We start from the raw sequence: 26,072 nt of genomic DNA, 5'->3' as shown, positions 1-26,072 counted from the left end.
TTTTAGAGGAGGAGACTGGCCTTCACTATATGTGTTCTATACTGTTTTTTTTTTCCTAATAAGAAGTGTTGATAGGTAAGAATAAGCATCAAAGAATAAGAGTATGCTCTTAACTGCTCAGTCTATGTGTCAGTCACCCCAGTGTATAAAATGCAGTATCCTCCATCAAAAATGTGTATTCCAGGGAGAGTGAGACATTGCTGTGCCGTGTGGTAGAAATGAGAGATCACTGTGTACCCCACCAGCAGCAGGCTTCATGGATGAACTTTCCCGAGGATGTGGAAGGAGTCTTTCTAGTTTTGGAGAGTATCTGATGCTAAAGTGTTTTCTTGCTCTGAGAGGACATGCAGCCGAGGAGGACTGGTGGGGAATGGCACTGACACTTAGGGATGTCTCATGTCAGTCCAGTGCAGTGTGTTTGCAAGGAAACTGCAGGCAAGAGTAGAGCCACCCACACCAGAGCTCTTTTCTTTTTTGGGTGCCAGTTCTGGGGCTTGAAGTCAGGACCTGGGTGCTATACCTTACTTAGTTTTTTTTTTTTTTTTTTTTTTTTTTTTTTTGCCAGTCCTGGGGCTTGGACTCAGGGCCTGAGCACTGTCCCTGGCTTCTTTTTGCTCAAGGCTAGCACTCTGCCACTGAGCCATAGCGCCACTTCTGGCCGTTTTCTATCTATGTGGTGCTGGGGAATCGAACCCAGGGGCTTTATGTATACAAGGCATGCACTCTTGCCACTAGGCCATATTCCCAGCCCCCTTACTTAGCTTTTTCACTCAAGGTTGGTGCTCTGCCACGTTAGCCCCAGCTTCACTCCTGGCTTTTTGGTGATTAATTGGAGGTAAGAATCTCATGAATTTCTCTGCCCAGGCTGGCTTCAAACCATGATCCTTAGCTCTCAGCTGCCTGAGTATCTAGGATTCCAGGCTTGAGCCACTGGCACCCACCTAGCACTGGAGTTCTTTTTTTCTTTTTTTTAATTTTTATTGTCAAAGTGAAGTACAGAGGGGTTACAGTTTCATATGTAAGGCAGTACATGCATTTCTTATCCAATTTGTTGCCTCCTCCTTCATTTTTCTCCCAGCACTGGAGTTCTCGTGGGAGGTCTCATGGAGGAGTTAGGGTTGGGCTATGGTGGCAGAAGAGGTAGGAAATTGGAAAGGACATTAGAAAGCCCAATTGTCTAAAAAGGAAAGAATACAGGCTCTAAGAAAATGGATGTAAGGAGATTTGGGTACTATTGAAACATAGTAGTGGATGGAGAAGATTAGTTACAATAAATCTTGAGTCTAAAGAAGGCTGAAACATGGTGCAAATGTAACAGGTATTGTCTAGAGTGTCCTTTAACTTGAGCTTGTCTGCTTTTTCCTAGAGCTTGCCTTGGTGGACCTTGAGATGTGTGACTGTCCACCAGCAGTTGCTTGAGGAGCGCTCACCTCAGCTTTTTGCTCTCGCTGAGAACTGCATTGATCAAGGTATGGTAGATTGTCCTTTGATGTGAGATGTGATTCCCTTCTAATTTGCTTCCAACACATTCGTTACTTAGTTTATTTTTTTTGGTAGGTACCAGTATTTTATTTGAAGTTGTTTTTCTATTTCTTCTTTTTTTTAATTTGAAATATCACACATTTTTAGGTGGCAGCAGTAATATTTCTTAAGTGAAAAGTAGAGGATGGCGGATCTGTTTTTTTCTGCAGAAAGTCTTTGATTTAAAGCTTTTTGCTTGCAGAAGATTTATTTTTATTTTTCTAATCCTGGGGCTTGCTTGAACCAAGGGCCTGGGTGCTGTCCCTGAGCTTCTTTGTGCTTAAGGTAGTGCTCTACCGCTTGAGTCACAGTGCTACTTCTGGCTTTTTCTGAGTAGTTTGTTGGAGATAGGAGTCTCATGGACTTTCCTGCCCAGGCTGGCTTTGAACTGTGATCCACATATTTCAACCTCTTGAGTAGGATTACAGGTTTTGCCAGTTGAACCATGTGTATTCCACTTAAACTGGACACTGCTGTAGGTTGTGGTATCTGTTACTGGTATCTGAGAAATTTGTTCTCTATCTCAATAATGACATCTGAGTTAAATTTTGACCAAGGTTTTTCAAAAGTATAATATTATAGAAGTTATAAGAAAATTCATCCATTATTAAAACTGTATACTGTAAGGTCCACCCCAGGAGGGCTCCATGCAGATGCCCCCCACCTGTTTAAGTCTGCACCCAGGACCTGAGTTACCTAGGTAACTGGCACACTGGAAGCAGTTGCCTCCTTCTCTGAGGTCACATCCAATGCACCTGGCCATATCTCCCACCTTTTCCTATATAATCTGGCTCAACACAGTCTCCGCTCTCTTTCCTTTTCTCTCTTACTCTCTCTTGCTCTTTTCTCCCTTTTTTCCTTCTTCCTTCCCCTCTGTCTTCCCATGCCTCTATCTTGTGTGGATGGCAGTTTGCTTTCTTTCCAGAAAGCTCCTGAACCATGTGGTGGGTTTCCTTTCTGGCTAACCTTACATATAAAACTGAAATTGAAGGGAGAAGTGACATTGTCCAAAAGAGAAATGTACACATTACCTGCATTGTGAAGTGGTACCTCCTTTGTACAACACCTTAATAATAACAGTAAAATATATTAATAATAAAGAGGCAGGCACTAGTGGCTCATACCTGTAATCCTAGCTACTGAAGAGGCTGAGGTCTGAGGATTGGGGTTTGAACCTAATTTGGGCAGGAAAGCCTGTGAACTCCTTATTTCCAATTTACCTCCCCCCACCCCCCCAAATCGGAAGTGGATCTGTGGCTCAAAGTGGTAGAGCACTAGCCTTGAATGAAAAAGCTCAGGGATAGTGCCTAGACCTGAGTTCAAGCCCCATAACCAACAACAACAACAAAAAAAGAGTTATTTGGGCCAGGCACCAGGGGCTCATGCCTGTAATCCTAACTACTCAAGAGGCTGAGATCTGAGAATCGCAGTTCAAAGCCAGGGCAGGAGAGTCCATGAAACTCTTTATCTCCAATTAACCACTAGAAAACCAGAAGTGGTTCTGTGGCTCAAGTGGTAGAGCGCTAGCCTTGAGCTGAAGAGCTCAGGGGCAGTACTCAGGCCAGAGCTCAAGCCCCATGGCCAACAAAAACAAAACCACAAAAAAAAACCAACTTACTTGGGACTGTAGAAAAACCCACCGGGAGCGGGGAGGTGGGGTAAAAATGAGGGAGGAGATAACAAGTTGGATGAGAAATGTACTCACTGCCTTATGTATGAAACTGTAACCCCTCTGTGCTTCACTTTGACAAAGAAATAAAAAAAAACCCATGAAAACTACATTCAACTTTGACTCTTCTCCTAATAGTGTCGCATAGGGATGACATTCTTTTCAAAATGAAAGATGAAGTAGAACTTGGAGAAAATTAAGGCTCGATATCCCACTTAGCAGCCATATTGTCTTGATTCTGGTTTGGTTAAGTGGGAAAAAACCACAAAACTGTGAACAAAATCTTCTCCCCTTTATGCTACATCACTGGTTTTTGCAATGAAGTGAGAATGGCTCTGTTAATCAACAGTGCGAGGGGATGAGCTTCTTGTTTATTGGGAAGCCAGGAATGGCTGAGTGTTATTGATCTTAATGAGAAGCAGAAATGATTTCCCAAAGGTCAGAGGAAGCATTTGGAAGCAGATGGCAGTAGAGTCCTGTCCACTGTTTAATTTTATGAAGAGGTTCTTCTATTACGCTGCATAGCATCTTATATGATTACCTGTACTTCATTATATTTTAATGGAAAATTGGTAATTGAGGAAACTAACATAAATTGGTACTTGAAGCCATGTCTTTACCACATTCCCAGTAGCTAATCTTAATATCATAGCTCCTACAAATTAAGGAAAAAAGAAAACTGTCATCTTTATATATCTTGTTAAAAGGTAGGAAGCAGCTGGTATGCTTTAAAGAGAATCTAAAATTAGGTTTGAAAACAGAAATGGTTAACCTAGATATGTGGAAAATATGACTCTTAAGTGACTCATTCCCCTCAGGGGCCTCCTGTCTTTTGTGCAGTGTATTTCAGGAGATCCTTTGCTTTGCCTTGAGACTAGAATTTTTTTTGTGTTGCTCTTCTAGGCTAATCAACTGCATTTTTCATTTTATCTGGTCATAAATTGGTGACTAGACATAATTAGATGTTTTGGCTCTGCCTAAACAGGTCAGTAGATAGTATTTAACTGTAGTATTTCATAAACACTTTTATTGTAAAAATGTTCTGTTCTGGGATTTGACCCAAATGATGACCAGTTATAGCTGAAATACTGTTCAATGACCAGAGGAGGATATTTTATAAATGTGGCCTTGAAGGATCATCAAAACATTGGCGGGAGTTTTTTTTCAGCCTATGAGGCATAAAGCAAAGGATTTTTATGAACAACTGTGCTCATCATATTCTTATTTAGGAATGTTATGTCATTATACTGAAATCGAGCCTTATCAGAATGTCAGCATAACTTTGTATATGAAAGGATCTTTGAAACAGTGTTCCTAGGCATAGACACTGAATGAAACCACAATTCTCTGGAGACAATTTATGGCCTCACAGCAGCTTATAATGGGGTGTGATACTGAAAATGCCTTCCATGCAATGCATGAAATGGACTATTACAGCTTAACTATTTAGATATGAACTCATAAAGTTACTCTCCCAGAGAAAAAAAGGATGAAATATTTTGTCAGTGAGTTCTGCTGGGATATCTGTAGGCAGTTGGGCGACATGGATTAGATTGTTTCCATATCAAAAGAGATGTTCAAGAGATTACTCTCTTGGTGACTGGTGAATACATAGATTTTTTCCCCCCCTTATGAACTTGATACTTTGGAATGAATATTATTAAATGTCCTAAATATGATTATCCATAATTATAATTGTCCATGGGAATTTCATTTTAACACAATTAAAATAATCTCATGGAAGAGATTTGGTTTTAAATGTACTGGTTGATATTTTGATCCAGAAGATTATGAGTTTTGACTTCATAGAAACCCTACAGATTTATTAACATAATAAATACTGCCTTACATATGAAACTAACCCCTCTGTACATCACTTTGACTATAAATAAGTAATTATTCAGGGCTGGGAATATGGCCTAGTGGCAAGAGTGCTTGCCTCGTATACATGAAGCCCTGGGTTCAATTCCCCAGCACCACATATATAGAAAGTGGCAGAGTGCTAGCATTGGGCAAAAAGAAGCCAGGGACAGTTCTCAGGCCCTGAGTCCAAGGCCCAGGACTGGGGGGTGGGGGGGAGTAATTATTCAGAAAAAAATACTACCTATTGGGTACGTGTGCTCTCTTTTGATTTAAGCTTTGAGTCCTCTAAAGCTTATGTATGTGCTCACAATCGACTCACTCTGTTTTCCGTTGTTCTGTATATCTAGCCAGTTCTTAAATCTTACTACTTTCCTCTCCCCCCACCCCCGGGTTCCATAGCTGTCCCTCTTTTTCATTCCTGTAACTCATCCTGGTCTGAAATCTTTGGTCTGAGAAGGTTCTTTAAAGATCATCTTGTCAAGCTAACTCATTTATCAAAGAATCAAGCCTCAGAAATTGCCCAAGTGCCAGAACTATGACCTAGAGTTTCCAACTGCAAGTCCTGCTTACTATTTCCATTACCTTTCTTCAAGTTGGTCAGCAGGGCAGCATTTTAGTAGCTAGTGGTGATAGCAGCTGACACTTTGTGTGCCACATCCGGCACTGTTCTGTATTGGCCAGTTTATTCTTCACCACCATGCTGGGAGAAGGAACAGGATGTGGTGGTAAAACTGTTTTTGAATTAATGACTGAGATTTCAAGTGCAGGAACTATCTCAAAGGACTGACATTATAGAAAAATACCATCTTGGGCATTCAGAGCTATGTTAGTTTTAGCAACATTATGTGGGCCCAGCATTAGGTTGAGTAGCCATTTAGTACAGATAACATCTATTTTAATTAGACTGATAGGGAAATGACATTCAGTTTTGGACATTGTAAGTACATTCTCATTTCCATTCTTGTTGACTGCTTTGTCACTGCTCATTGATGACTGAAAGCAGATGAAGAATGCTTGTCAGGGATGTTATAGAACAAGATTCTGAGTTGGGAAATCAGTTGGATGAGGTGTCTTCTTAGACACTTTTTGTAATCTGGTATAGGTCATATAGTACCAGCCCTTTTATTTTTAATTTTTTTTGCCAGTCCTGGGGCTTGAACTTAGGGCCTGGGCTCTGTCCCTGAGCCTCTTTGGGCTCAAGGCTAGCACTTTATTACTTGAGCCACAGTGCCACTTCTGGCTTTTTTCTAAGTAGTTTATTGGAGATAAAAGTTTCACCAGCTTTTCTTCCTGGGTTGCCTTCTAACCGTGATCATTAGCTCTCAACCTCCCGAGTAGCTAGGATTATAGACTTGAGACACCAGCGCCTGGCCCCTTTATTATTATTGTTGTTGTTATTATTTATTTATTTTATTTGCCAGTCCTGGGGCTTGAGCTCCGGGCCTGGCCTCCGCACTGTTCCTGAGGCACTGTTCCTGAGGCACTGTCCCTGATCTTCTTTTGCTCAAGGCCTGCACTCTACCACTTGAGCCATAGCACCACTTCTGGCTTTTTTTTTTTTTTTTTTTTTTTAATGTGGTACTGAGGAATCCAACCTAGGGCTTCATTCATGTTATACAAGCATTCTACCTTACCTTAATTTATTTTTGTATATAAATTCACAAACAACACATATTGGTGCTGGTCTCAGGGATGTACAATCTCACTTGGCTTTCTTTTTTTTTTTTTGGCCATTCCTGGGCCTTGAACTCAGGGCCTATGCACTGTCCCTGGCTTCTTTTTGCTCAAGGCTAGCACTCTGCCACTTGAGCCACAGCGCTACTTCTGGCCATTTTTTATATATGTGGTGCTGAGGAATCAAACCCAAGGCTTTATGTATATGAGGCGAGCACTCTTGCCACTAAGCCATATTCCCAGCCCTCACTTGGCTTTCTTGTTATGGCTGGTACTCTACCATTGGAGCTTCACCTCCAGTCCATATATATGATTAATTTTGAACCATGTTTTATATGCTATTGCTAGGTTATTATCCTCTGATTTTTTATCTTGACTAGTTAGAGAAAAAAATTAGAATCGGAGTGCCACACCACCATTCATTCTCAGCTACTCTTATTATATTAGACATACATGGATCTATATTGCTTCCTTTAAGGGAGAAATTCTACCTTCTTTATGATGTTAACTCAGCCTTCATCAGACTCTGTGGTGTTAAATTGATAGGTTCATTTGGAACTTTGTGTCAACACCATGTGTTGTCAAATTATTTGTAGCATGATTCATACATGCACCTAAGAAAACAGCATTCTGGATCCATTCCTAAATTGTGAGGAGTCGTTGGGGTAAGAAGTGATGGCTCAGCATCCTTCATTGCATATTTGGGGCATATGAGTGCTTAGAGAGTGCGGGCTGGTCACTGTTACTGTGAATTCATGTTCTTTACTGTCTACATTTAAAATTCTCCAAGAGTATAAAATGTATACTAATTCCTTAATGTTGTAGACTTAAAATTTCACTCATCATAGTTTGTTTCATCTTTTGTTTTGCAGTGATGAAAATGGAGAATTTGTTTGTAGATGATTCAGGGCGATATTTGGCTATTCAATTTCATCTGGAATGTGCATATGTATTCTTGTATTATTATGAATATAAAAAAGCAAATGATCAGTTCAATATTGCTAAAGATATCAGCAAATTGCAAATTAATTTGACAGGTGAGATTTTTACCTTTTATGAATAATTGGATTTCATGTTTGTATTGTATACTTGTATGTTATCTCCTTTTATCCTTTTCTTTTCCTCCCTACCTCCCTCTCTCCTATTCTACTTTGCTCCTTCTTTCTTTCTTCCTTTCTTTCTTTATCTCACTCTGTAACCTAACCTGGCCTTGAACTTGCAATTGAATCTCCCAAGTGCTGGAGTTCTAGGTATGTATCACCACGTGTGACTTAGTAATTGATTTTTTTTTCTAGTCTATTTCTTTTTTTTTTTTTTTTTTTGGCCAGTCCTGGGCCTTGGACTCAGGGCCTGAGCACTGTCCCTGGCTTCCTTTTTGCTCAAGGCTAGCACTCTGCCACTTGAGCCACAGCGCCACTTCTGGCCCTTTTCTGTATATGTGGTGCTGGGGAATCGAATCCAGGACCTCATGTATACGAGTCAGGCACTCTTGCCACTAGGCCATATCCCCAGCCCTCTAGCCTACTTCTTGCTTCACAAAAATGCATTATAAAGATCTTATTTTAAAATAAGCTCCACTTTCAGCTTTTTGGTATTTTTTGGAGATAAGAGTCTCAAGGCGGGCTGGGGATATGGCCTAGTGGCAAGAGTGCCTGCCTCATATACATGAGGCCCTGGATTCGATTCCCCAGCACCACATATACAGAAAATGGCCAGAAGTGGTGCTGTGGCTCAAGTGGCAGAGTGCTAGCCTTGAGCAAAAAGGAAGCCAGGGACAGTGCTCAGGCCCTGAGTCCAAGCCCCAGGACTGGCAAAAAAAAAAAAAAAAGAAAAGAAAAAAAAAGTCTCAAGGACTTTTCTGCCTGGGCTGGCTTTGATCTTGATCCTCAGATCTCAGCCTTCTGAGTATCTAGGATTATAGTTATAAGCATCAGTTTGTAACTTTTGGAATGTGATATATAACTTGGAGTCTTATCTGTATTTGAAAATAGAGTTACATGTGCTATAACTTATAAGGTTAGATTCAGATACAATTTATATATTTTGGTCCTAGGAGATTTTTGTGGAGAATTTTAAGAATAAGCTCAGAATATTTACCTTTAATTGTTCGTAAATTTCTTAGCTAGAGTTTTGTATTTGTTTTCTGCTTCAAGAGTAAAGAACTTAAAAATACAAATGTATTCACAAATAAAAAGTGAGAACTGGTCATCTTTTCCCACTTGGCTTTAGACTTACCATAAAAAAGTAAGCTATTCAGTGCCTGTGTTCACACAACCTATTTGAAAGGCTGATGGAACTTAGCAGCAGACTCATCACAGGATAAAAAGCAGACTTTTTCACTGGTCTTTGATATCAAGGGTCTCTGTATCTGACATTTTTCAGAAAGTAGATTTTGGACCTTTTGCTTTTCTTAGAAGGCGTTAGCTCTTCTGTAGCACATTATTTCATAGAGAGATGTAGGAAAACAAAAAAACCGGTTGTGTTATTTGAAGCTGGCTAGAGTGCTGCACTGTGGGATTTAGAACGCAAAGACCTGACTTTAAGGGTCTGTTGTAATACAGAGAGCCCTGTGACTCCATTAAGCACCCTTGGCTTTTCTTCTGTTACACAGAGCAATACTAGTACTTCTCCCTGAATACTTAGTGAGTTACTATTTGAAGAAAGAAGTGGTCTGATGTGAAACTAAGTGGAGAATCTAGTGGCCAAAATCCTGGGTTTCAGTCCTGGCACCTTAGCTTATTGGTTTTCTCATATAATAAGTCATTGTATCATCACTGGCTCCCAGGTATCTCTTAGAAGAAATGGAGAAGCTTTGGAAGCATTACTCTTCATACTGGTATTGTAGATCTGATGGATAAAGTTATACATATAACTTTGTTTTTTCAGGTGCACTGGGAAAAAGGACACGATTTCAGGAAAATTATGTGGCACAACTGATTTTAGATGTCAGACGAGAAGGAGATGCTCCTGCCTGTTGTGAGTTCAGTCCAGCAGCCACCCCTCAGGAGCACTTAACCAAGGTGGGTTAGGCTGCAAATGGTTTAATTCAGTTAACAGTCAAGTCTAAGAATTTCAAGTGAGTGTCATAGAAGCTGAATGAGTTGAGAAGAAACTTCTTTTTTTTTTTCTTTTTTCCTTTTATTTTCTGTTTTCTTTTTCTCTCTCTCCTCTCTTTCTCTGTTTCCTGGTTTGAACTCAGAACTTTTTGTTTGTTGGGCTTTCAGCCCCTCCATTTTATTGCACCAGTGCTGAGGGTTGAACTCAGGGATCTGGGCACCGTCCCTGAGCTTTTTAGTTCAAGGCTAGTGCTTTACCACTTGAGCCATCCATCTACTTCTGGCTGTTTTGGTGGTTAATTGGAGAAAAGAATCTCATGAACTTTACTGTCTGGGCTAGCTTCAAACCACGATCCTCAGATCTCAAATTCCTGAGTAGCTAAGAATTTCATGTGTGAGCCCACAGTGCTCAGCTTGTGTTAGTTGTTTCTGAGATAGGGTCTTGCTTTCTGCCTGGGCATGTCCCTGGGCCAAGTACTCCTTATTTTGGTTCCCTGTCATGACACCTCTCCACCCACCTCTTTGTGGAGAAAAGTGTCTACAATTTTTCTCTCAGACTGCTCTCAAACTACTCTCCTCTCAGGCTCAGCTTCCCAAGTGGCTAGCATTACAGTTATGAGCCACTGGCACTTTGCCATTTTGTCCTTTCTTTAGCTGTTTCAAAGGAACTATAGAAGCCTGTGTTGAAGCCTTTATTAAGTTTTACATGTAAGAAGAGATAAAGGCTATTTTTCTTTAAGAATTCAGTAAATATTTATAATGTAGTCATACATTACTCAAAGATATAAAAGGCAGACTGAATAGACTTGATTATTTTAGATCCTTCCATATTCCTTTTTTTTGTTTCAATTGGGTTTTAATGTTTATGTTTAAAAATTAAAGCTTTAAAAGAACTCTTGGTTTATAATTTTACAAAATCTCATAATCTAGTCAAAAGTCTGTATTTTGAAGTCTTCTTTCTCTTCCACCGTTTTCATTTTCCCTTTTCATCTTATAAGTAACTATTTTCTCTACAACATTTTTGTTTTTTATTCCCAAGATAGGGCTTCACTCTCTATCCAAGGTTGGCCTGGGACTCACGTATATTTCAGGCTGGCGTCAAACTTTCACTTCTCATGATTCTGTCTCCTGAGTTGCTGGAATTACGGGCATGGACTGCCCTCCTGAACAGCCCCCCGTTTTTGTTTGTTTTTTTTCTTTTTTATGGCAGTACTGGCATTTGAACTTGAGGCCTTGGTGCTTGGTAGGAAAGCATTTTACCACTAGTCAGGCATTTCGCTGCTTCTGGAGTCTAGGGGACTTTTCTGCCTGGTCTGACTTTGACTGTTCTAGATTTCTTGCATCATTATATGAAATTTTAGAATCAGGTTATCAATTTGTTATCATTAGTACCAGACTACTTATAAATGTATCGCAAGTGGTCACATTATATTGTTGAGACACAGAGTTGGGGAGATGACTCTTTAGATTACTGGTTTGAGGCAGAGTAGAAAGATCAGGGCTTGAATCCTGATGCTACTGCATATTTGGAATATCATCTTGGGTCAGCTGCTTTAAGTCCCTTTATTTTTTTGTTTCCTCTTCTATTTCTATGGAGTGAATGGTTCCCTAATACATATTTAATCAGCAGTAACCTGTTGATCACATGTGTACATTATATCAAGTCAAAGGTAAGTTAACATTATCTCCCTTAGCAAGCTCCTGAATGAATCAACTTTAATTTTGCTCTAAATATTTTCTTTTGTGTCCCACCAGAATCTGGAGCTCAATGATGATACTGTTCTGAATGAGATAAAGTTAGCGGACTGTGAGCAGTTTCATGTCCCTGACCTATGTGCAGAAGAGCTAGCTGTTATCCTTGGAGTGTGGTATGTGCAGAAGAGCTAGGCATTATTCTTGGAGCGTGGTAAACTAATTACTGGCTTTGTTGCTTTGAGCATCTTGTATGGTGTCCTCTTGTGTTTGAAGAAATCTTTATTCAGAGAAGTCCAAAGAATTGTCAGACAGCTGATTAAAAAGTTTGAGATTTGTTGTGAGTTGATAACTCATTCTTTCCTTTATTAGCAAATTTCTTTGGTTAGCCCCAGCTGGGATTAGATCTTTTTATGTGTGTGTTATGTCAGTACTGGATTTGAACTCAGAGAATAAATACTGTCCCTTAGCTTTTCTGCTCAATGTTAGCATTCTGCCCGTTCTACTTCTGGGTTTTTTTTTTTCCTTGGTGATTAATTGGCGATAAGAGTGTTATAGGCTTTCTTGTTCCGGGCTTAGATTCTTAGATCTTAGCCTCCTGGGTGGCTAGAATTACAAATGTGAGCCATTAGCACCTGGCCATTGGGCTAGATTCCTAGTAAACTATTAAAGATAGGTGAGAGTGATTATTTTGACTTCTGATAATATTTACATTTCAAAGGCTAGAATTACTTTTTTAAAATAATATAAAACCTTATATGCAGTGGAAATAGATTTTATCTTTTCTTCCTTTCTTTTCTCTCTCCTTCCTTCCTCCCTCCCTCCTTCCCTCCCTCCCTCCCTCCCTTCCTTCCTCCTTTCTTTCTTTCTTTTCTGCCGGTCTGAGGCTTGAACTCTGGGCTTGATAGGTGCTGTCTCTGAGCTCCTGTTGCTCAAGGGTAGTAGCACTCTACCACCTGAGCCACAGTGCCACTTCCAGCTTTTTCTGTGATTTAATTGGAGCTGAGAGTCCCACAGACTTTCCTGACTGGGCTGGCTTCGAACCAAACTGGGATCCTCAAATCTCAGGCATGAGCCACTGGTCCCTGGCTTTTTCTTTTTTTAAATAATTTGAAGCTTGAAAATAATTGCAAGAGATGGGTGAGTGCAAAGTACTTTTGGTTTTCTGGTGGATAATTGGAGATAAGAATCTCACAGGGGGCTGGGAATATGGCCTAGTGGCAAGAGTCTAGTGGCAAGAGTGCTTGCCTCCTACACATGAAGCTCTCGGTTCGATTCCCCAGCACCACATATATGGAAAATGGCCAGAAGGGGCGCTGTGGCTCAGGTGGCAGAGTGCTAGCCTTGAGCGGGAAGAAGCCAGGGACTCAGGTCCTGAGTCCAAGGTCCAGGACTGGCCAGAAAAAAAAAAAGAATCTCACAGACTTTGCTGTCTGGAAAGTCCTGGGCTGACTTTGAACTACAATCCTCAGATCTCAGACTCCTGAGTAGCTAGGATTATAGCGGCTGACAACATTCTTTACTCTTTATACCTGCTTTGCCAAGCACATTTCTACATGTGTATAAAATGCAATGTCATGTCCGCTAATATATGTAAAATAGAACAGTCCCATTTACTTTAAAATTTTTATGGCATTAGCTATAACAGTAAGAATTAATTTGCTTTTTTTTTTTTAAATCAAAGCATAAATTTCCAAAAGAACAACCCAGTACATAAGCTAACTGAAGAGGAGCTGCTGGCATTTACATCTGTGAGTAACATCTTCCCCCTCCATTTTGCTCTTTGTAACTTATTTTACCTCTGGTATGTTCTTCACTTTGATAGTGCATGTTGAAACACTGACACCTGAATAAATTGGGGGGCAGTGGAAACCCTCATCATTCTATTTTCCAAGCTGCCTTTTCTAGGACAGACGTAAGTATGATTATTTCTCTTTGTATTTGCTTAGATTTGAAGACAGTGACCAAATATCTCTCTCCCTCCCTTCTCTCTCCTTCCCTATGTTGTTATTTCGCTTATAATAGTTGCTCAACTAGTCGACCACTCTTAACCTTAAGAGCAAAGGCAGTGTTTGCAGGCTGTGTTGGAAGTGAAAGCCTGGGCATGGGGTGAGGGAAGAAAAGTCCACAGAGGGTGCTTGTCAACCCTAAGCAGTGTCAGGAGACCAGTGTGACTGAGAAAGGGCTGTGAGGTTTAGGAGCACACATCTTTCCTCTGGTGTAGAGCCTGTAAATTATTTGGTCTCTTTACTGCAAAGAAATAAGGAGGGAATGGAGTGTAAGAAAATGAAGGTGCAGCTAAAGACCACACTTGAAGAAGAACAGCAGTGAAGAGGAAGAATGGTGGATTTAAGGCGAAAGAAGGGGTTTTTTTGTTTTTTGTTTTTTTTTTGGCCAGTCCTGGGGCTTGGACTCAGGGCCTGAGCACTGTCCCTGGCTTCCTTTTTGCTCAAGGCTAAAGGCTAGCACTCTGCCACTTGAGCCACAGCGCCTCTTCTGGCCGTTTGAAAGAAGGGTTTTTAAGGACAGAAATGATGTCTCAGGGGGAGAGGTCCATCAGTATCTCTCCAGCTTAGGGCATCTTAATGATCAGAAATTAGCTAGAGGTTTGATGTTTTCTTCCTTTGTCATTTTCCAATAGGGAAAAAGAAATAAAAAAAGATCTGGTAGAAAGAAAAGCTGCCTTGTTTTATACTTTAGTAGAGAATTTTCAAATTACTCTTTCCTACATACCCTCTTGGAACTGGATGGTATTAATTGGCCGAATTCGGTTTTATTTTCCCACTTCTGGATTCTTAGGAATCTTGAGTGTGTCCTTGTGTCATGTGTGTTTTAGGAGTTCTGTGGGAGTGTCCCTGTTTATCTTCATGTGTGCCTGAGGGAACTTGGCAGGTGAAGTGGTAACATGGTTTTAATTTTTTTGTCCTTCAAACCCTGATACCCTGCAACTATGTGTAGTAGATCATGCTTGTATCCTAGGACTTTGGAGACTGAGATCTGGAGGATGGCCATTTGAGCCCAGCTTGGGCTAAAAGTTTGCAAGAGTTCTTCTCAACCAATAAAATGGGGGTGCTGTGGCTTGCCTATCATCCTATCATCCCAGCTCTGTAAGAAGTATAAATAGGAAGATCCTGGTCCAGGATGTGAGCAACTGAAGAAGCTGGATATAATTAATGAAGCCAGCCATAGGAAGTATAAAATGGGATTGAGATCCAGATGTTGGCCTGGGAAAAAAGTGAGACCTTGTTTCAAAAATAACCAGTGTAAGAAAGGGTTGGTGGCGTGACTCAGCAGTAGAGCACCAGCCTAACAAGGCTAGAGCCTTGAGTTCAAATCCCAGTACTGTCCCCCCCCCCCCAATGTATTCTGGGCTGGGAATGTGGCTTAGTGGTAGATTGCTTGTCTAGCATGCACGAAGCCCTGGGTTTGATTTGTCAGCACCACATAAACAGAAAAAGCCAAAAGTGGCGCTGTGGCTCAAGTGGTAGAGTGCTAGTCTTGAGCAAAAGAAGCTCAGGGACAGTGCCTAGTTCTCTGAGTTCAAGGCCCAGGACTAGCAAAAAAAAAGTATTCTGCGATAGGTCTAGAGGCTAGGGTGTGCTGTTAACCTTCAGGAATACCTTTAGGGGTACTTGGCCCCCAGTTTGTAGGAAAACATTCTTAGTTCCAAGTGGCCTGAATGAGAGAGTAGCAGAGAGCACCAGACAGCATGCTACTCCTCGGGACTCATGTTTGTGTTTCTGCTCTGGCAGCAGCACGGTGGCCTCTGTCTGGGGATGTGAACCCCAAGTTGTCTTCCTCTACTGATGGAACGGCAAGTACAACAGGAATCATGATAGTTATCTAAAAGCCTCTGGATAGATGGAGACCATAGGTTTTTGACACTTGGTAAATATTTATTGAATAAACAAAGGAATGGTTTTCTGGTTTTGAATTTTGTTCCATTTTAATGAACTATCCTAAAGTTTACTAACATAATAGTGAGGGCTTGGAATGTGGCTTAACATGCATGAAGCCCTGGGTTCGATTCCTCAGTACCACATAAACAGAAAAAAAAAAGAAAACAACTAGTGAAAACTTTCCTAGACAACTTAAAAAATTACTTTATTGTTATTTTTGAGGTGATTTACAGAGAAGTTACATTTACATGAATCAGGTAATAAGTATATTTCCTTTTGTATGGTGTCATCTGTTTCTTCATTCTCTCCTAGTCCCTCCATCCCATCGCCACCCATGAATTATGTAGTTTACTTTCTTCCATGCCTTTTGTTTGTTTGTTTGTTTTTGGGGTTTTTTTTGTCAGTGTTTCCATGTTGGTACAGTGTGTTGAATGCATGAGGTATGCTAGGAAAATGTTTTAATTCAGCAAAGCCAGACTCTTTTCCTAAGAGGAATAACTTTACTTGTATAAGGCTGTCATTATTCTTAAGAAATTGTATCTACATGGTTCAGGAAAACTGACTGAGTCATAGTAAAAATAACCCATATTGTTTTAGAGAACCATTTAAGTTGTGTGGGCTTGACAACTTAAAATTAGCTGTGATATCTATGTTATTCCCTTTCAGATGAGCCAAGTCAATGACATTCAGTAATGTTTTAATATCCTGTCATTGTTGAAAATGGGAACAATTTAGTTAATTCATACAGGTGTTTCAGTTTTCATTGGCAAGAGTTTTGTTTAAGTGTGGATTGACATTGGCAGTTTGCCTTTTGCTGTAAGCCCTGAGTTCTCTACAAATGAAGGAAGGGAAAGTCCTTTGGAAGTTTCACATTGTATTGTATGTATTTTCTCTTTCTGCTATTGATTCCTTCTTTCCTTTGATCAGGACTGAGTCTTGAACTCAGTGCCTGGGGCTGTCCCTGACTCTTTTGCTAAAGGCTAGTATTTTACCACTTTGAGCCACAGCTCCACTTCTAGAGAACAAATAACCAAAGAAAATTACTTTCTGTTCATGGTTATTACATTGCTTACTGCTTTTCTGAGGCTAATTTGTCTAGTCCCCTTCAGATGTTCTTGAGAACCTGCATTCAAAAAAAGCCCACATTTAAGTGGAAGGGTATTCTACCTAGAGCTTTGTTTGACCTCATCATTTTTTAAAAAAATGAAATGTTTTTAAAATTGCTTTTATAAAGGTAATATACAAAGGGGTTACAATTTCTTAAGTCAGTTAATGACTATATTTCTTTTTGGACAATGTCACCCCTTCCTTTGCTCTCTCCCAGTTTTCCCCTCTCATCCCCACCCACAAGTTACATAGGTAATCTTCCATATAATATCTAGTCAGTACCATTGCTGCATTTGTTCATACATTGTCCCTCCATTTCTGTATTCCCTTTATACTCCCCCCAATGACAGATAGACAAACAAACAAGACAAAAAGAAAAGAAAAACAAAACCTTGTTTCCATTTCCTGGAATGACCTCATCATTTAATATAGGCTATTGATGTTGAAAAAAAGGTTGAATTGTATTCTTTCTTCATAGGTAAGATCCAACAGAAACAATATGCTTCATTCTCAGAAGTATATCTAAGTGAAACTCTTACATCAGTTTCAGTGAACATGTTTAAGAATGTTTACTATTCATACCTTGTTTATAATGGCAAGAATCTGGAAATGAACCTTGTTGACAGGAACATAGATTAGTAAGTTGTGACTTTCCATCATGGTAATGAAATATACACTGAAAAGTGAAAATAGGTAGCTATAAGCATCAGTGCAGAATTTATTAAGCTCGTTTACCTGTTATTTGATCTCTTATACCATTTTAAAGAATAGACAATACTGCTTTCATTGTGAACATTTTAAAGGCAATCTCAATGTCATTCATCAAGTTTGTAAGCAGAGTCAGTCATGGTTGGGAGCATTCATGGAGTGAAAAATAGCCAAGAAAGAAGCCCCTTAGTGGGACTTGCAACCCCCCTCCCTCCGAGAAATATATGTGATTTAAAGCAAAGGTGGTTGATGAGTTTGACATTAAGGAGTTTGGGGCAAACTCATGTCTTTGTGCTTCCAGTGTTGGCCATCATTGAAATGAATGCTCTTAGGACTTTCTCATTTATGGATTAACAGTGGATCAATGATGTTATAAATTAATGGATATTATGAATTGGTGATGTTAAAGGATGAGGAATTCAGTCTGAAAATAGTCTGTAAGTTTTAAATAGGTCTGCTTTCCCTGTGTGAAAGGTATACCGGTCATTGCCCATAGACTGGCACATCTAGAATGCAGAAGCTCTTTCTCCTTTGAGACAGTAAAATGACCTACAAATTGGTCTCTGTTTCCCAGGCTTTCGGGGCAAAACTTTGCATAGCAGAAAAAAATAGCTTTAAAAGTATTTTAATAGCAGAAGATTCAAACCGGCCCTCTACTGAATAATATGGCAGAAGCAAAGGTATAAGACAATGGACTTGCCTTTGTGGAATTTTTAATTTAGCTCAGATCAGATAAATTCATAAGTGTAATTACCAATACTAGGTAGTTTGAACCAAGAATTGATAGCACAGATAAATAAATGACCTCATTGCTAAGAAAGGAAGAAACTATTTATTATCAAGCAGTCAAAGAAGCCTTTGTTTCCTAGGGGAGACTTTGATGCAGGCCTTCAAAGACAGATGAGTTTTGATAGAGTGGTACAGCAGGAGCAGAGGCAAAGGGATAGATGAGCAATGATTTGTTTAGGGCAGGAGTGAGCCTTAGGGACATTAGGTTTGGAACAGGTTGTTTTGTTTTTTGTTTTTTTGCAAGTCCTAGAGCCTGAAATCTGGGCCTGGGTACTATCCCTGAGCTCCTTTTGCTCAAGGCTAACTTCTCCAGAGGCTGAGGTCTGAGGATCTTGGTTCCAAGCCAGCCTAGGCAGGAAAGTCCATGTGATTCTTATCTCCACTTAGAAAAAGCCGGAAGTGGCTCTGTGGCTCAAGTGGTAGAATACTAGCCTTGAACTGAAAGAAGCCCATGGACAGTGCCCAGCCACTGAGCTCAAGCCCCAGCACAGGTGAAGAAAAAAAAAAGTCTAGTTTGAATTTAGCTGTCCTGAGATTTTTTCTTTTTCTTTTTGCCAGTCCTGGGGCTTGGACTCAGGGCCTGAGCACTGTCCCTGGCTTCTTTTTGCTCAAGGCTAGCACTCTGCCACTTGAGCCACAGTGCCACTTCTGGCCATTTTCTATACATGTGGTGCTGGGGAATCGAACCCAGGGCTTCATGTATATGAGGCAAGCACTCTTGCCACTAGGCCATATTCTCAGCCCCTGTCCTGAGTTTTTTTTTTTTTTTTTTAATAGTTTTATCCTATTGACAGTGGGTTTACCAACTTACCCCTTCTTTCTATGTCCCTCTCATTCTATCAGTGTTTGCTTTCACAACCAAAGTTCTGGGCCATTCAGACATCAGCCTTGATCCTCCGGACAAAACTTGAGAGAGGAAGCACACGTCGAGTGGAGCGAGCAATGAGGCAGACACAGGTAAGGACTTGGCATGTTTTGTTTTCCTCTCATCTCTACGTGTTGTGAGAAAGGACAAGGTGGTTTATGTTTTACTATATATTTTACTGTTATTTAGAATTTGATTAGGCTCCAAAGTGAGCTTTGTAGCTGTGTGACCTCACTATTGAACCTCTGTGTGCTTCATCTGTAGACCTGTGAAAGAGTAATAATACTAGCACAGGCTTATGGAAAGGCTTACAAGAGACAGTATAAATAAGTATTCCTTTGTAAAAGATGTGGACTCAGTCCCACAGGTATGTAGGGAAATAAAATTCATCCTAATATAAAAATATTCACTGATGATTTAACCACATGTAAAATTAATACGCATTCACACATCATTTTCTATCTAACAGTAATGTTTATTTCTGTCTAATCAGCAAATTGTGTAAGTCTCTTTTATACATTGTCTGATAACTACCCATGATACATGTTTACTAAACCAAGAAAAATAGGAAATCTTGCAAAAGATGTAGGATTTCATAGTGAGTGTCTTAGTCTGTGTTTATTTTCGCACTGTGCTCAAGACTGAGAAGTTCAAGATCAAGATGTGGCCCCTTTATCATTTAGATGGTGCTGTCTAGTTGTCCATAAATGGTAGAAGAGAGTGAACCCATTCTCTCAAGCCCCTTAATAAGGATCCTAATTCCTATTCGGCAGAATTCCACTCTGTGATTTAAACATCTCCAAATGCCTACTGCTCAGTACTTTTACAGTGGCTGTTAAGTTTCATATGAATTTTGGGGAAAGCCTTTAGACTGTAACAGTCAATGGAAATAATAGCCACTCAGGCCCACGTACTTGCTCAGCTTGTGTGCTGGTTAATGTAGGTCTTCCTAGATCACCAAGGTATGTTTTACTTCTATATCATGTAATGATACTGGAGTAGTAGTGGTGGTTGGTCTTCTTTTTTTTTCAAGTAAAAAGATGGGTTTACCAGATGCCCCTCCATAGATGAATGGATCAGGAAAATGTGGTACATTTACACAATGGAATTTTATGCCTCTATCAGAAAGAATGACATTGTTCCATTTGTAAGGAAATGGAAGGACTTGGAAAAAGTTATACTAAGTGAAGTGAGCCAGACCCAAAGAAACATGGACTCTATGGCCTCCCTTATTGGGAATAATTAGTACAGGTTTAGGCAAGCCATAGCAGAGCATCACAAGGCCCAATAGCTATACCCTTAGAAACACATAAGATGATGCTAAATGAAATGAACTCCATGATATGGAAACAAGTGATATATCACAGTTATAACTACTTTCAACGTCCTATGTGTATGTGTAGTTTCTATTATTGATGATGTTTTGTATCACCTTCCTATGTTTGTACCTACACTATCTCTGTAATCTTATCTGAGTATATTGGAAACCGTGTTTACTGGTATTGGAAGTAGGAAATTCAAAGGGAATACCAAATTCGAGAGACACAGGGTAAAAAAAGAGAAATAACTACAAAAGCAATACTTGCAAAACTGTTTGGTGTAAGTGAACTGAACAACTGGGGGGGGGAGGGAAAGGGGGGGAGGGAGAGGGGCATGAGGGACAAGGCAACAAACAGTACAAGAAATGTATCCAATGCCCAACGTATGATACTGTAACCTCTCTGTACGTAAGTTTGATAATAAAAATTTGAGGAAAAAAAAAAAAAAAAGAAACTATAAAAAAAAAAAAAAAGATGGGTTTATTGGGGAAGTAAAAAGTATACTGACTGGCCAGGGTCACGTTCCAGACTGGGGAGCTGGGACCGCGTGCCCTGGGCCATGCTCACATCGGGTTATAAAGGCAAACACCACATGGTCAAGCCTGCCACATGGAGGTGGCCAATGAGGTTACAACACTTACAGAGCAGGCCAGGCCACATGCAGGTGGCCAATGGAGTTACAATCTGCCTCATAGCAACTGTTTGAACCAACATCATTTTAGTTAGACTTGACGCACAGATTTGGCGGGGCTCACATGGGCTCACATGGGGCTCACATGATGCAGGCAGATACGCCTACTCATGGGAGGCACAGGTTTAACCTTGAATGCTCCACTACTCAGGTGGTCAAGCAGTTTACACAATCTTATCACAGTGAAGGGGAAATTCCCTGGATACGGTGGGGGAGATCTTAGTGAAGATGGAGTCGGCTTTTGCTCTTTAACTAATCTGAGATGGAGTCAATCTGACACCCCTCAACAGCCAATGATGGCACTGGCCAGATCTGACCTCCATATTACATTCCTCCCTTTTTTTCCTGTACATAAAAATCAAATCATTGGTTTCTCTTTTGGAGAGCTTAATCTTGCCTGGACTGTAAAGTGATTCCACCCACAGGCTGCTGGGGAGAGCAAGGATGAGACAAGAGCCAGTCCCATAGGACTGCTGCTCTTAAGCTTGCACCCAGAAAGAAACAGGTTATCTGTGTGGTCCACCCCCAGGAGGGCTGCAGGTGTCCTCACCTGTTAAAGTCTCCATCTAGTTACCTAGGTAACTGGCACAACTGGAGGCAGTTACCTCCCTCCTTTCTCTGAGTTCACACCCTACCTGAACACACTCTAATACACTTCCACATAACTCCCACCCCAGACATCGCCTGGGAGTCACTCCCTAGCCTGCCATGCATGCTTTCCAATTTTCAACTCCAGTCAACTCAGGAGTGGGAAGGTTACTAGAATGTCCCCCAAAATCTTAGTTTCAGCAGATCCAAAGTGGTCCCCCAGCAGGATTGGTTTTCTTTAACACCACAAACACAAGGTGTGGTTTATCAACTATGAAAGTTTTTGCCTTGCAGGCAGGAAAAGAACCACAGAGTAGGGAGGTAGTATGGAATGATTTCCTAGTAATGTTAAAGTATGCTTTGAAAGGCTGGTGGTTCATAAAGGACTGACAGCCTTGAAGTTGTTAGGGTTTCTGGCTTTTATTACCCTTACTGGACTACAATTGTGTGTGTGTGTGTGTGTGTGTGTGTGTGTGTGTGTACAAGCACACACGAGTGCTTTTCCTAAGGCTGAACTCAGGGTCTGGGCACCATCCCTGGGCTTTTTTTCACTCAAGGATGGCACTCAGCTGTTTGAGCTATAGCTCCACTTCTGGCTTTTTGGTAGTTTGAGATTAGTCTCACAGACTTTCCTGTCCCCATTGTCTTGGGGACAGCCTGCTGAGTAGCTAGGACTGCAGGTATGAACCACAGGCAACTGGTGGGGATTAGGATTCTGGTTCTGTGAAGGGGAAATAGGTCCTTGTAGCTAGGGGCATTTCCCTGTTTTTGCTCTGGTCTGCTTACCCGATTCTATTTGGAACTGGGCCAGAAAGGCTATTCATATTGCATTCTAGAAAAATCTGGGTTACATTTTATCTATGTCCTGAAACTTTGTGGATGGTTGAAGTTAAACAGACTAATTAATGTAGTGGAGATAGTAGCATTCAGATAGCATAGCATTCAAGATAGCATAGCGTTATTGTTGGCTGCTGTTAGCCAGATTTAAGTGAAAATTGGGAGCAAAAAGCAAAACAGAAATGCTTGGAAATTATCTGGCCAGAAAAGAAAGTTCTCTTCCCCTCTTCCCTTGTCTAAGAAGAGTATAACTGTTAAAAAGATTACTGTTATTAAAAAGAAACTAAGCCCTTAGCACTGGGTCAGAAGGGGAGCGACATGCCATGAGATCACGTCGGGAATTGTTGCAGACACTGCCATCATCAACTTCCTTGAGAAGAGAGAGCTGCTAGGGGGCTCTGCGATCACAGAGCTGCTAGAGAAGAACTTTTTCTGGGTTCAGCTGCCTAGACATTCAGCCTGATTCACCTGCAGTCCCAGGGTCCATAGCTTCTGCTCAGGTTCGTGGCAGACGGGTGCTGCCCTTGTGTTACTGGCTTCCAGGCAGGCAGGATCTCAGGTCGTAGAAGCTTCTCTCCAGATTTCAGACAATGGCCTGGAAGCCTGACAGTTTGCAAAAGGGTGATTGTTGCAATTTAGATAAGTCTTTTAAAATATTTTAAAATATGGATAGAAATCAGGAAAGTAAGCAACTTGAGCAGTTATATGAAACAAGTTTAACATCTTTTAAAAAAATTTGGTCAAAATCTTAGCCTCTTTAATTAGTAGAAATGGTACTAGAGTAAATTCACTTATTAATGAAGAAAATACTGATTTATAAATGATTTCCTTTGTATTCATCTCTTCCATTAACTTTGACATGTAATGTAGTCAGAATTTGTTTTTCTTTGGTAGTGGTAAACTAAACTTTAAAAAAAAAAAAGCACAAAATTAAATCTGTTTTTTTTTTTTTTTTTGTCAGTTGTAGGGCTTGAACTCTGGGCCTGGGCACTGTCTCTTAGCTCTTCAGCTCAAGGCTAGTGCTCTACCACTTGAGCCACAGTGTCACTTCTGGTTTTCTGGTGGTTAATTGCAGATAAGTATCACGGACTTTCCTACCCAGTCTGGCTTTGAACGAACCATGATCCTCAGATCTCAGCCTCCTGAGTAGCTAGGATTACAGTGTAATCCTAGGCTCTGGCTATAAATCTGAAATATTTTATATAGTGTTTCAGTTTGAAACGTGTCAGCATGAATTTTGAAGATTCTGTCTTTTGTATTTAAAAAAATGGACTTTGCCAGGTACTGGTGGCTCATGCTTGTAATCCTAGCTACTCAGAAAGTTGAAATCTGAGAATCGCTGGAAAGTCATGCCTGACAATTAACACCCCAAAAGTTGGAAGTATGGCTCTCAAGTGGGAGAATGCCAGCCTTGAGTGAAAAAGCAGAGATACCACCTAGGCCCTGAGTTCAAATCCTAGTACCTCAAATGCAGACATAAAAGCACACTTTGTGTGCCAAACATGAACTTAAAAGAAGAATCAAATCACTGTGTACATTTAAGCAGTTCACTCTTTCTTTGCTCTTACTCATCCTGTCATCTACAGAGAGTTGTTTTACTTTCTACCTGACGAACAAAGTGAGGGAGTTCTTTCTCTGTATGCAGGATGGTTTCTGTGAAAAAATATTGTCAACCCTTTAATCCAGGAATTTTGGAAACTAGCCAAGTCATGTGACAGGATGAATGAAAATTTATCCTTTTTGTTTTGTCACAATTGAGCCACTTAGCTCATAGTCTGAACTTTTGCCAGTTCCTCTGATTCAAAGTTTGATACTGCTGTTTGTTGAACTACTCCATCCCTGAAGAATAAGAAAATGATTTAAAATTACATATGTATATATATTTATATAAAACAATGTTTTAAAAATTGTTTTAATTTCCGTAAAAATCTCTTCCCTTCCGGCACTGGATAGAGTGATAAATTGTTAAAGCTGGACAAAATAAGCTGGAGGAGTCCCTTTGGGAAAAGATTAATCTTGTCCTGTTCTTGCTGAAGGAATGCAGGTGTGGTAGTCAGGTGATGTGCCCAATTTGGTCAGTTATCAACAATCTGGGCTATAACTTACAACCATGGGCAGTTACATTGAAGGCTCAAGTGGCAGGTTCTAAATCACGACAGGTTTGGAAAGGATTTTTAAGTGAGATATGTCAAACTTAAAACAAAAATGTTGTATCAAACCTAAGGGTAAATAATAAAATTCACAGAAGGAATGGAACTGGAGGACAGTCAGTTAGAAGCATGCTCTCTCATGAAGTCATTTTCACTTTTTCTTGTCCCTTCTCCCTTTGTTCTCTCTGCTTTTTCCTTTCTCTTTTCTTTTTTCTTTTTTTTTTCTCCTTTGGTTAGTAGTACTAGTAGTACTAGGGTACTGGCCTGTACTTACTAGTCAGGCACTTTTCTACTTGAACCACGCTCTTTACTATCTTTTTTTAACTTAGGGTCTTGCACATATGCCTGGGTAGGCCTAAATGGTGATCCTCCTATTTATGCTTCCTAAATAGCCACCTTACCCACCTTTCTCATCAGCTGAGCTGAGATGGGAGTCTCTTAAACTCTTGTCAGAGTCTGGCCTCAAGCAGCAATTCTCTTACCTCCCTAATAGCTAGGATTACGGTGTGAGCTATTGATAACTGGCTCAGCTAGATTTTTTTCCTTTTTTGAGTTTAGGGCCTGGGCACTGTCCCTGAGATTTTTCACTCAAGGCTAGTGCTCTGCCACTTTGAGCTACAGCACCACTTCTGGTTTTCTGGCTTTGAACTGTGATCTCAGATTTCAGCCTCCTGAGTAGTTAGGACTACGGTATATACTATGAAGTCTGGCTCAGTTAGAATTTTTAAAACAGTGCATGTTCAAATGAGGATGATGATGTGATGATGAAAATAATATTTATAGAGATGCTCCTTATTGTAGTGATGATTCAGAAGCTGCATAAGTTAAAATGAAATACTCTGCACCGATTATACTCTACCTTTTTTAAACCAGTGTAGTATCATTTTGTCTGTTGTCATTCCACTTCCCACTCCCCATCTGATCCAAACCCATATAATCAAATTTTCTGTATCAAAACATCATGTCTTTCTCTTTTTGCCAAGGTGAGAGTAGTATGATTATATGTATAATCCAAGTATGTTGCCAATTAATTGGACCCTGTTAGTTCAAAAAGACCATCTTATTTATGTCCCCACCAAAAAATAATTGTGCAGCAAAAGGAGAAAGAAAAGAAAAGGAAAGCCAAAGGATATATTTTGGCTTTGTCTTACTATGACAGAGGTTTGTCATGGGGTTGGTCTCTCTAAGAGTCCACCACTCAGTCTCAAGGAAAAAGATGGATTTATTGGGGAAGTAAAAAGTGAACTGACTAGGCAGGGATGCAGCACAGACTCGGGAGCTGAAACTGCGACAGTGAAAAGCGGGCTGACCGGCCAAGGGCACAATGCAGACTTGGGCGCTGACACTGTCCCCTGAGCAGTCCTCAAATTAGGGTTTATAAAGGTAAAAGTGTAGCACAGATTAGGGGGTTGATGCAGGGGGTATAGCAAGCAACAAACAAGCCATCTACAGAAGCAGAATTTTGGGGTCAGGTTGACCTAATAATCAAGATGAAGTCAGCTCTACTCCCTCCAACATTTCCTACCATGTTTCCCTAGTCAAGATGGAGTCAACTCTACAACAATTCGAATCCATGGTTAGCCAGTTCCATTGTTTCTGGGGCTTATGGTGAGGCAGAGCATCATGGCAGAGGGGCTTGATAGG

The 26,072-nt window shown here is 40.4% G+C and overlaps 1 protein-coding gene across 2 annotated transcripts in view; it reads left to right on the top strand.

The window, feature by feature from the left end:
* Ttc27 (tetratricopeptide repeat domain 27) overlaps positions 1–26,072 on the top strand; it is a 116,616-nt gene that overhangs the window by 10,211 nt on the left and 80,333 nt on the right. For both annotated transcript variants that reach the window (XM_048353166.1, XM_048353165.1), the window contains exons 5-10: positions 1,367–1,469; positions 7,600–7,764; positions 9,614–9,747; positions 11,539–11,651; positions 13,160–13,226; positions 18,822–18,935. In XM_048353166.1, coding sequence (XP_048209123.1) covers positions 1,367–1,469; positions 7,600–7,764; positions 9,614–9,747; positions 11,539–11,651; positions 13,160–13,226; positions 18,822–18,935 — 696 coding nt within the window. The remainder of the gene's footprint in view (positions 1–1,366; positions 1,470–7,599; positions 7,765–9,613; positions 9,748–11,538; positions 11,652–13,159; positions 13,227–18,821; positions 18,936–26,072) is intronic.

Source organism: Perognathus longimembris, chromosome 8, assembly GCF_023159225.1.
Source record: "Perognathus longimembris pacificus isolate PPM17 chromosome 8, ASM2315922v1, whole genome shotgun sequence".
NCBI lineage: Eukaryota > Metazoa > Chordata > Mammalia > Rodentia > Heteromyidae > Perognathus > Perognathus longimembris.
Note: the sequence above shows the minus strand (reverse complement) of the source record. Positions and strands in the feature narration are given on the sequence as shown.